This window comes from Prenolepis imparis, unplaced genomic scaffold (assembly GCF_030444845.1).
Source record: "Prenolepis imparis isolate NDT839.2.m4 unplaced genomic scaffold, iyPreImpa1.0 SCAF_12, whole genome shotgun sequence".
Classification (NCBI taxonomy): Eukaryota; Metazoa; Arthropoda; class Insecta; order Hymenoptera; family Formicidae; genus Prenolepis; species Prenolepis imparis.
The window spans coordinates 692,205-703,985 of NW_028141170.1; the positions used below are offsets into that span (position 1 = coordinate 692,205).

General features: G+C 35.1%; 2 protein-coding genes across 3 annotated transcripts; one reads left to right on the forward strand and one right to left on the reverse strand.

Annotated features, from left to right (window-relative positions):
- The first annotated feature begins 1,267 nt into the window (after window positions 1–1,267).
- On the forward strand, window positions 1,268–4,702 carry LOC145943983 (F-box only protein 9). Of its 2 annotated transcripts, none has more exons than XM_083051915.1 (7): window positions 1,268–1,428; window positions 1,993–2,208; window positions 2,279–2,590; window positions 2,704–2,867; window positions 2,933–3,124; window positions 3,575–3,812; window positions 3,906–4,701. In XM_083051915.1, exons 1-7 carry the CDS (start codon window positions 1,426–1,428, stop codon window positions 4,125–4,127), a joined length of 1,347 nt encoding a protein of 448 aa, XP_082908041.1. In that variant the 5' UTR covers window positions 1,268–1,425; the 3' UTR covers window positions 4,128–4,701. The 2 variants fall into 2 exon arrangements, with proteins under 2 accessions (XP_082908041.1, XP_082908042.1); XM_083051916.1 differs by lacking the exon at window positions 1,268–1,428 and adding an exon at window positions 1,500–1,657 and having other exon boundaries at window positions 3,906–4,702.
- Window positions 4,703–6,045: 1,343 nt separating this feature from the next.
- Window positions 6,046–10,344, reverse strand: LOC145943984 (progestin and adipoQ receptor family member 4). The gene is made up of 5 exons (XM_083051917.1): window positions 9,797–10,344; window positions 7,901–8,125; window positions 7,548–7,651; window positions 7,336–7,473; window positions 6,046–7,243 (listed from the first exon to the last, which is right to left on the reverse strand). Exons 1-5 carry the CDS (start codon window positions 9,999–10,001, stop codon window positions 7,016–7,018), a joined length of 900 nt encoding a protein of 299 aa, XP_082908043.1. The 5' UTR covers window positions 10,002–10,344; the 3' UTR covers window positions 6,046–7,015.
- Window positions 10,345–11,781: the final 1,437 nt, after the last annotated feature.

Here is an 11,781-nt window from a genome sequence, read left to right on the forward strand (position 1 = left end):
AAGCAGTGGTATCAACGCAGAGTACTCTTGGCGTGTTGCGCGTCTCGTAAATGGCGTGCCAGTCTTGCACCAGTACTGCTGTTTCTAGATATATTTTCGGTTGTTCACGATCGACGTTTTCGCGTTTATCGCCGATCCGCGACAGTACGAGTGTGAGTTTAGTGTTTTTACGTGCTTAATTATCGTACAAATCCGATCGCGTCGCGAAATCGTGTACCGACATCGTGATCGCGATTGCACGGGCGAGTCCATTACGCGGACGACTCCATTACATGGGCGAGTCTACTACACGGGCGGTTCGAATTACTGGCTGCGCTTTCGACGCGAATTTCCGGAGTTTTTCGGCGTTGCCGATCCGCGATTTCTACGTCGTTGAATTGTGAAATATAAAACATTGTGAAATGTAGTGGAATATCGGCGACTTCTGGGTGCGTCGCGGGGGAATCGCCGCATCATCGTCGTTCGATAAAGCCATCCTATAAGTGAGCCTCGAAAAAAGCGGCGACCCGAAAACAGAGCATCGGTTCTATTCGCGCGCGAATAAGCTCTCGCGATTCTCGCGTTTTACCGAAACGCGTCGAAAATGTGATATTTAAAATCCAGGCGTCGCCGCGCGTCGCGAACGAAAAAAAATACGCGAGTGCAAGTGTTTCGAAGCTTCTTCTACGAGGAGGAGGTCCGGAGCCCGGGGTGGCATCGGGCAACGGCGGAGCAACCATGCGGTAAGCAGATTATAATTGAAAGAAATTTATATAATATTATATAAATATATAATTTATATAAATTTATTGTTTAAATTTTTATTTTATATTTACATAATTTGTGTTTTTCATGTTATAGATCAACGCTTTGTACTATAAAGCTTCGCCGTATCGGTGAGTGTATTGCATGTATACATACATATATGTATATATAACATTACCTGTATATGTAGATTAATCGCCAGAAATTAAATTGAGCGCAATTCCAATCTAATCAAGTTTAAACATCATCCTTTTTTATAGAAAGGTTAAAGTTATATTCATCTATAGCTAAATTCATTAGGTTTTAAAATATATTATAGAGACAGATGTTATTTTTGTATACATACACATACGAGATAAACAGCTGGAAACGAAGAAAAGAAGAAGTGAACTTGTAACACGATGCTTTTTCGATAATAATTAATTATAATAATAGAACAATCGAGTAATAGGGTGAGAGAGAACAATGTACATGTGTTTACGTTGCATCAGCGAGGTCAAATAATCTATTGCTCGCGTAACGACCTTCGCCTGCCGCAAAAAACGCGCAGAAAGCAGAATGGCGAGAACCATGGCGGCGGTACTATTGGCGAAATTGTGCTTTCGCTGTGTCGTACGCTTTTCTGACCGAGAGTATATGCGCTGAAGGGAAGAAGCTGACGGAAATTGATCGCCGAGAAAAATGGTACGTGAGAATGCGATCGGCCGTGACTGTCGTTGCTAAATAAACGCGTTATTGAATACCGAAATGTTTTGTGGCGATCTAACCTCATCGGACTTATCGTCGGCACAATATGCGTGTTGCATCATTTGTATTATTTATAATTGCGTCAGACATGTGCGTTGTCATGTATTCTGCTCTGTAGAATCTAGCATTCGAGTATCTCAGGAATTTATAGTGTTATTAATTCCATGTAGGTATCTTCAAATCTATTATAATGACTGTTCAAAGTCTTCTCATATGTTTTTCTGTATATTTTTTTTTACTAATTGAATTGCGTTTGAAAATATATTATTGTAAGACAAATAATCGAGTGAACGTTTGCATTATACTTAATATATATATATATATATATATATATTTATTTATTTTATTTTATTTAATACTGTGCTTGATAAACAATCACGTCATGTACCTACAACATTCATATTATATGAAATCTTTACTAAATTTGCATAATTTATTAATTAATAACTCCCCGTCTCACATTTTAGCCACTAAATTATTTTTTGCTTCATGCATTGGCAGAACCACTGCAGTGAATCTAGCAATGACATGGATGATGGCGATGAGGAGGCGTCTTCTTTGCAAGATGGAACGAACATTGAGGATGCCTTAACGTCTTTCAGGGAACAGTGGCAGCGAGAGTTGACAATATCACCCAAGCGTGATGTATCGAGAACATATTCACCAAAACAGCCTAACATCGAAGTCGCAAATGATGAAGCCTCTATTGAAAACAGGGTATGATAATTATATTATCTAAAAATAAGAAGTTTTACATTTTTATCATACATTATATTGTTTATTTTAGGCAAAGAATTTATTTCTCAAAGGTATTGAACATGAACAAAGCAGAAAGTTTTACGAGGCAATCCAGTTTTATAAGCGTGCGGTACAACTGGTTCCTGACATTGAAGTTCGTTTGTATGAATCGACCAAAGCGAAAACAAGAGACAGATTTGATTCCGATGACAACCTCGATACATTAGACAATGATTTCTCAACTAGCAATGACAGCAAAAATCATAACGAAGCTGATGGAGAAGAAACTGACTTGTTTTTGAAATTGTCTAAAATTGTAAATCGCAATCAGTGTGTATGTTTTCCAAAATTTGAACAAAGTGTAAGTATTTTATGTCAATCTATAATATAATTTTGAGTATTTTATACAGATATATTTTATAGTTTAATTTTTGGCTATATAATTGTATTTGAAAATCAAAATATGTGTTTCAGACAACGCATATATCTGCTTTGCCAATGGAGATAGTGCTCTACATTCTAAGATGGGTTGTATCTTTTGATCTGGATTTCCGGTCTTTAGAAATGTTCTCAAGAGTATGTCGTGGATTTTACATATCTGCGCGAGATGCGGAAATCTGGCGATTGGCGTGTGTCAGGTAAACATCAATAAATATTAGCGTTATTGGTTAATATAATTGAATCTTGAAATCGCTGTTGATAGAGTATGGGGTATGAATTGTGGTACTTGTGAGCCAAAATACCAATCATGGAGGGATATGTATTTGCAACGGCCTAGATTAAGATACAACGGATGTTACATTAATAAAACAAGTTATATTCGCGATGGAGAAAATAATTTTCAAGATCGTTTTTATAGACCGTGGCATCTCGTTGAGTATTTCCGGTACCTGAGGTATATAACTGCTTAGTATAATGTTATTGCTAGTATTTGTATTAAGCTTTCTGTTTCTGCAGCTTTAATACTACAAAGTGATTTACAAAATCCAAGAAATCTGAGAAATCATATAAAATTTTTTTCTAATCTATACATATCCAGGTTTCCAAAAATGGATTTAATAATAGATGATTCAAATTTACAACTACAACATATAACTTACAACAATTGCATATTAATCTATGAACTTGAAAGAAAATTTTTGATATATTTCAATAAATTTCGATATATTTATTAATCATGTACTAATATATTATAATGTATAAAAATTTATTATTTTGAATTAATATAGTGCAAAGAAAAAATTTATATGATTTTTTGCTTTATACTATCTTGATATCATATGATTGATATGATTGCGAATGTGAGAAAGAGCTATAGCCTTAGGCTCTTTATCAATGCATTTAGATTTTTTCCTGAAGGAAGAGTTTTAATGTTGACATCAACTGATGAGGCTCAAAATTGCGTAAATTTCTTACGAAACCGCACACCACGCAACACATCAGTTTTGATCGGTCACTATAGATTACACGATAATTATGTTACGCTAGTGTTGAAAAGACAAGAAACTAAAGGAATTAATTTCGCCTACAGAAGAAAGAAAAGAGAGCCAGTGCATGATAGTGGTGAACAAACGTTCCATATTGTAAGTATTAAAAACTGAAGAATATATCTGATATTGAAAGATTTATATGTGCAAAGATCATTTCACTATGTTTTGACATGCATGTCACTTTAGGAATTCGAGATACAAAATCATCACAGAAGAGTGAATTCGCAATTAAAATGGATCAGTTATAGTATTTTCACAAAATATAAAAACGGACAAGAAGCAAAGATTTGCTTGAAGGAACCATCTGTCAGAGAATTCAGAGTTTCGCCAATCGGTGGAAGATATCCACCTCTTAAATTCAGCAGGGTAAAGAGCTACACTCAGGAGAGCGAAGCTCCATTGCAATAATGAGAACGGCAACAAATAAATAGTATGAACCATAAAAGTACAATCTTGAAATATTCTTGCAGAAAAGAAATAGTGAATTGCAGTAAATAGTATAAACATGCATGAATAAATATGCAAAATCTAATTTCAATTAAATATATATTGGCACATATTATTGTGAATCATTAATTAGATATAATATATATTTTCGAAGATATTTTATTTCTCTTGTATGACGTTGTATTCTCTACAACGGTTTCTATTAATACATTATACAACCTGTAAATCACAACTACTTTTTTAAGTATGTTAGTTATGTCGATAACAACGCATTTTCAATCACATGGAGATGTAAATAAATTATTTATATATCTAATATATAATTAATAATATATAATTATTTATATTATTTCATAATGAGTTGTGTGTATGTTTAAGAACCTAAAAAAGTATGTAATATTCAAAAATGCAATTATAGGTTTTCTGTTAATACTTCACTAATTATTGCTTATCCTTAGTATAGCTAAGTTTGGAAGCGTGTGTTAATTAAATAAAATTATGTATAACAAATTTTGAAAATTATATATAATTTTGTAAAATTATATAATAAATTTTTTGGGCAACACACATTGCGAATTAAGATTTACAATCTTGCAATCAAAATATAATGATATACATCCACCTGTGGTATAAAAGAAAATGCAAGTCATTTATGTTTATTCGACATCGGAAATACGAAGTATACGTTCGTACTTTGCACTATATTATATTGCTTTTGCTACCAGATAATCTTTTCACAAAGTCGTGAATCTAAAAATTTTGGCTTTATTAAGTTTGTCTTGATCAATTATTTTATAATCTATAAATTGAAATTTACATCTCTACTTTATCTTTCATCAAAATAAAGTAGAAACTGATGTTTACAGAACAATTCTGGTACGAATGCGCAATGAACAATAAATTATACTATACTGGAATTGAACGTTCACTGATATTTTGAAAGTTTTATTTGCTTTTGTATATATATATATATATATATATATATATATATATATATTTGCAAATTCAACTTTTCATAAAAGGCTGATTTTACAAAAAGCCTGATGTATATTGTATATTGTAAAGTGTAACTGAATGAAAAAACTGAACGTCTAGAAACATGTATATTGTAGAATAACTTTGATAGAGGTATGTCTGCACAATCCGAAAATTTGTAATTTTATTTTATTTTATTTTATTTTTTATCTAACGCACACATCTGTCGCTTGCTCAAATTCGGCACGAGAGTTCAAAAATTTCTTCAAAATACAGAGTGTATCAGGGTATATCTATGGGACAAACTTCAGGGGGTATAAAAAAATTAAGAAAATATATTAATATTTGTTCAAAACTCCGACGTAAGAACTCCGTAAGGAGCTAAGCGTTTCTGTTCGGATCACCTGTAAAATAGGCAACCATACACAGATTGCATAACATCTGACAATACTAATCCTAACAATTAAATTGCGCCAGATAGGCTATTTGTGTGTTTATGTTTAAACATATTTTTAAGAATGACAAAAATATTCAGTGTTTTTTTTTAAATATTTCAAATCTAAACTCTCGTGCATGATATATCTATGCTAAGTTCGATTGTGCCTTAGGACGCGAGGACGTGCAGACCTTTAGACTCTGGAATTATTGCATCATATACACTGAGAAAAAAATACTGTTGAATCAACAACATTTTTGTAGTTAAATTTTATGTTATTAATTCAATGATATTATTAATCTAATCAAATACGTCAGTATATACTATTTTTTTCTCAGTGTAACAATAAACATATTTTTTATACGCGTTATATTGCTTTCCAGATATCACCTATTATACTTTCTCTCGCTATGTATTGATAAAGTACATACAATTGACTATTGAAAAATTCTAACTTCTTTTAATAGACTCTCTTATTTGTTCTCAAGGAATCAACTATGTTAAGTGTAAAGAATAAGCGAATTGTAAGAGGATGTGACTGATAAATATTTATTTTGCGTAAAATTTATTTCTAATTCTTCGAGTTTTTTTAATCTCTGCATTTTTTTTCCTCTCTCCTTTTATAATATATACTATATAAAGATATATTAATTTTAATTTTTTAAATATTTTTAGAATATGATTTAATTTCTCAATAACAATAAAAATATAAATTGAGTTTAAATACATGAAATTATACTAAAATGTTAGCATGGAAAGAAGTTTAAAACATGTACAATTTTGAATTCAAACATTTTGAATTCAATTTCACAAATTATAACACAAAAAGTTTTGATGCAACATAATGTGTTTTCACTGTCTGTGACAAAAATAATTTGCATTTTTGGTATAAATGCGTCTGCTTCATTAAAACTGAAAGATATATGAATAATATTTTTTCCCAACTATTTGTCATCTATAAATATTTTAAAATAAATTATTTATCTTTTCAGACAAATTCAATTCAGTAGGCTCACTTTTCTCTCACTCGCATCAAATCCACCAATTTATCATTTCTATTAATTTATCTATTGTTTGCAGCGGGGAAACTATAGATTTCCAATTATTATGCGACATTCGATATGATAAGTAACCGTATGTACTTTGTACTCATGATTGTACTCAAGCCGTTCTGCGATGATCACATAAATTAAATAACTCTGTATTATAAACTCTGTCATATATATATATAATATATATATATATTATATATATTATATATAATTGTATAATATATATATAATATTTCTTTAATATTTATAGATTTATCTATTATATTATATATATAGAATTAAGCACACTTTCTGGTCTCCAAGTGTCGAAGCGCTCGACTAATCGCCAGTTGTTATAGGCTCGGTTTATCACAGACTGCAGCAAACCGTCGCGTTTCTCATTTTAATCACAGTTCTTCGCGATCCGAAGGAGGATAGCTTGCTTTATTGCACGTAGACGGATCGGACATCCAGGCGAGGTCCTTCAAAGTGGCGGTATGCATGGAACACACCGCCAGGACGACCAATACGTGCATTACATTATGGGAATTTAGCACTAGATCCAATCTGCCGGGAATCCACTTCTCTGGAATGCGAAGAGCGCCGATGGTTGCACCTATCACAGCTACGAGATCCTGCAAATTAATCTCCGTTATTAATATCGGCTGTAAATTCGTTTGCGCGGCTATCCGGAGTGTGAAAATAGAATATAAGAGAAAAAATGAACCTGTAATATTATATGAATAAGGGCGTCGGGTGATCCGCCACCGATGCCGAAACATCTCAACGTCATGACCAACATTCTCATGAGGAAAGGAGGGGCGAAACATAAACGTCTTTCCCATGGTGATCCCGCAGTCATCGCCTATGCGAACGTTTAAAATCGTCATTGTGACGAAACGTCAACTAATGTTAGCTGTATAAGCTAGAAAATATCACCTTTAAAAGTCCCCAAAAACTGAGGGTGCAGTAAATAAAAATGCAGCAATACCAAATGTTATCGGCGAGGCAATGAACCGCGGCTGCCATCATCGGTATAGCTCCTGAAATCAATTGTGCGTGAAATAGAAAAGTGTTTACTTAAACTGTTTAGCGAGACACTTTACGTTTAAGCAAAAATTTAGTTGCGCTTTTTGTTTGAAGGACCGATCACAATTAAGAGATCCGTTCGAGATACAAAGTCTCGTATGAAAAATAAATCTTATTAGATAAATTAGTCATATATCTGTTCTTTCATTCATTTTTGTCTTTTTTCAGAGAGAGGCTCTCATATCTACAAATGCATCACGCACCGAAACTCTGGCATAGCCATATGCCGATCATATCGACTTTCAGCAGTGTTCTGTAGAAGCCTTCGTCATAGTTCACGTTCATGAACAAATGATACAGGAAGGATCCCACCCACGGACTGACGGCACCGATCAAGTGACACCAGGACAGAATTCCTACGAGAGTTCCTTTTGTGTTCCATGGAAGTAAATGTGGTACGGTCAGTAACATGTAGAGGATAGCGAATCCTGAAATCACACATGATTGCTCTCACTCACCGAGTGTTTTTGAATACTATATATGTATTTTAAGACGAAACTTCTGATATCGTTTAAAAAGTATTGTCACATTGCGATAATCCACTTTTGACAAATTTTTGACAGAGAGAAATTATATTACTTAAAAATGTTCATTAATATTAGAGAAAGAGAGAGAGAGAGAGAGAGAGAATTTCCATTAAACGAATTATATAATATATAAGAATGAGCTTTCTAATCTTTAAATTACATTATTTTATGTTTCACCAGTGATTATCAAAATCGACAATAGTGTCATTAATGATAACTGAAAAAAAATTCAAACGTTTACGAAAATTTTTAATTTTCTTAAAAAATAATTTTAAACGGTCTATATTAACGAGCCTCTTCATACACAGTGGAAAGCTCTGACCTACTAAGATTTTATTTCACGCACATGTGCGCTGGTCGATACGTGAGATTTATATACAGGTTGGTCCACTAGAGAAACACAGAACATCTCTCCGAAAGAACGTTGGCGTGTAATTTATAGCATTTTAAAAGGCACAAAGGGATTTTCTCTCTGTTCTCTCTATAAAAGGAATTTCGGGAATTTCGGATTCACTTTCATGTCCGCGCTTTATATTGCGGTCTATTTTATACACGAATGAGCAATGTCGCACGAGGGACAATCACGTCGCCTTTTTCTCGAGCTTTATCTCATGTAATATGTGAAAATTGTGATAAATCGTTTACTAGCTCGCGCTCTTAGAAATTTATCAATGAAGGATCAGCTTTGGCGGGAATATTATATGGTTTTGTTCTCATCGATCGCGTCCGTTACCCTGCAATGCGTCTTCGTTGAGCGCGATGTTTTCACGGAAGTTTGGCCTTGATAGCTCCACCTTGACTTTAAAGCTCTTAAGGGATCCAATCCACTTTTCTCGCTTAATACAGTTACGAGGATGGCAAATCTCGTCGCTGATATAACGTGATGTTACGTTATTACTTTTTATGGAAAATTAATTATACGAAGAATAATAATAACTATTATTTTGATCAAATTCATTTATACAGATTGATTCGTTTCACTTTACAATATATAATTGGCAAAATTTATCAAGGCTCCACTGCTTGCTTATGATAATTTTTCTATTATTTTTAAGCTCTGATATCTTTTTTAAATATAGAGAAATTGTTCATATATATACATTTAATATATATCAAATTTTTAGCGCACAAATAATACTATTTTAAGATAAAAATTGTATTACAAATATAAAATGATAAATCTTTACCTATTTGTATTTTCAATATTCATCTAATATTCATTACTATTCATCCAATTCCAAAACACTAAATTAATTATATTATTCTAGAATTAATTCAACATGTCAAAAGATAAAAATATTGTACGAATGCTCCAGGATTTTTTATGTTATATAATTATAGCAGTTGATGGCTCGGAGGTCAGATTTTTTAGAAATCTGTACTTTTGATACGTAGTCTGATAATGATAATCAATCGCGGGTGAGATCTGGGAGGAAGTACCGAAATCCTAATAGGACGAAATTATAATACATTATAAATAAAAAGGCAAACAAGAGAGAGAGTTGAATCCATAAACGAATCTAATTGCATCCAACGTTCTTTCAGAACTCGAGCACTATATGCATCTCTCACCATGCGTCAGGGTGTTAACGGTCTCATTGTGGATGTAGAAGAGGCTACCGAGGCATTGGCGGATGGTCATGAGCGGCCTGTAACCGGTGTGGATGTGCGGATTGAATTGGAGATGAGGGGGCATGTCGCTCCATCGTCGCAGCAGCAGGACCTTGGCAGCCGGAGTTTCCTCCTGATGCACGACGGCCTCGGTGCCGCCGTGCATGCTCGCCCCGTCGTCGTCCTGCTGACGCTGCGCCTCGTCCGTGTCGGTGTCCTGATGCGGCGGGGCCGGCACCGCATGGCGCGGTCGCTCGTCGGCCCGAAACGGCGTCGTGCAACGCGCGAGGATCCAAGAACGTCCCCGAGGAGAAGAGGATTATTCACCCGTAGCGATTGGCGATGACGACGGCGCAGCGGCGAGACGCGAGGTACTCGGAGTACTCAAATGTACGCGACGAGGTACGAGGTACGAGGCCGCCTCCGAGGCCGAGCTCCCAACGGCGGCGACGTCGTTACTGCATCGCGGCGCCATCCCCCGCTTGCGCGCCGCGCCGCACCGGGTGGCAGCAGCCGTCATCCGCACGCGATTCGGCCTCTCTGACGGTCCCGTCGTCACGGCAACCCTCATCGATCCCATCACCATCACTCCGCCCGAAGCCCGAAGCTGGGAAGGCATATCGCTCTCTCTATCGCGCGATCTTGCGGTGTCATGTCGCGGATGTTTGCGACACTTGGGATTCTCTCATTAATTATGTATTGCAATTTTAGACACGCGAACGGAGAGTTAGATGTGCTTCGGATATCAACTCGTTCCCACTCTTTTCCCCTAACGTCGCGCGATATTGATTCCCTGTCTATCGTTCTAGCCAATCTAGTCGAACAATTAAAGCGTTAAATGAAACGATACAATATATATAAAAATAACAAAAATTAGATACGTTTTTTTAGAGATTTGTTTCAACTTGATGACATGATTTAATTTTAAATACAATCAGTTATATTACAGTTAGCGTATAGAAACAACGAGGATATTAATAAAAATTGGGGCATTGATGTAATTGCGTCTCAACTAAACAGGACTGGAATTTTAAATAGAACTCATCGAATATAAATCTCCTGAACGTTCTATAGATCCTCCACGCGTGACCTATCGACACAATTTCGGGGGTTGTTTTTCAGCTACTATACGATATACCGCGAATGCCATCCCCTCCGCTTGCGTTATGCATTATGCAAGATATACATACATACTGTTTCAAGAGCTTTTCATCGACAAATCGAGTATCGCTACGTGCTCGCGCAGTTGAATCACATTAAGGACAATCATTGCATCAAGCATTATTTTATTTAGAATACAGAAACATATCATATAAAAATACGCTTCTACGCATATATGACACGTGGCTTTAATATATGCATCGATATAAGACAATCAATCGAATCTGTTAAAATAAAATGACTACGCGAGATAGGTTGACTGTAGCTTGTTTTCGCATTATATAATGCGTCATATTAACAAACGTCAGTCATTCAAAATCCTAAAGAACGACGGTGACACGACCTAGACCTTTTTTCTCGTCGGCGACCTTTCGGAGCCTTCGCGGAGTCGAGCTCCTGTCACTACCGTCAAGGACAGTCGTTCTGGTCCACAGATCTCTTTCAATCTGTAAGCTCGCGTAATTTTTCGATCATAAAGCGAGATCATCGAGCAGATCCGAGTCGAATTTTTTCCCCTAACTTTCGGTCTCAATTTTTTCACGTTTATAAATTCTAGAAGAGAGAGATAGCTCTAATTTATATAGAAAGCTCCCACAGGAAATGAGCAGTTTATCACATCTTTATAGAAATTAATGGTCTATAACTTGGACCATCAATGACTATTTATTGCTTTTCAGTGACAATACACTGATTCTCCATTTAAGAGAGAATAGATTGAAAATTGATCGAAAGTAGAACAAGAATTTCGATTTGGATATACTATATATAACAAATTCCCTGATGTA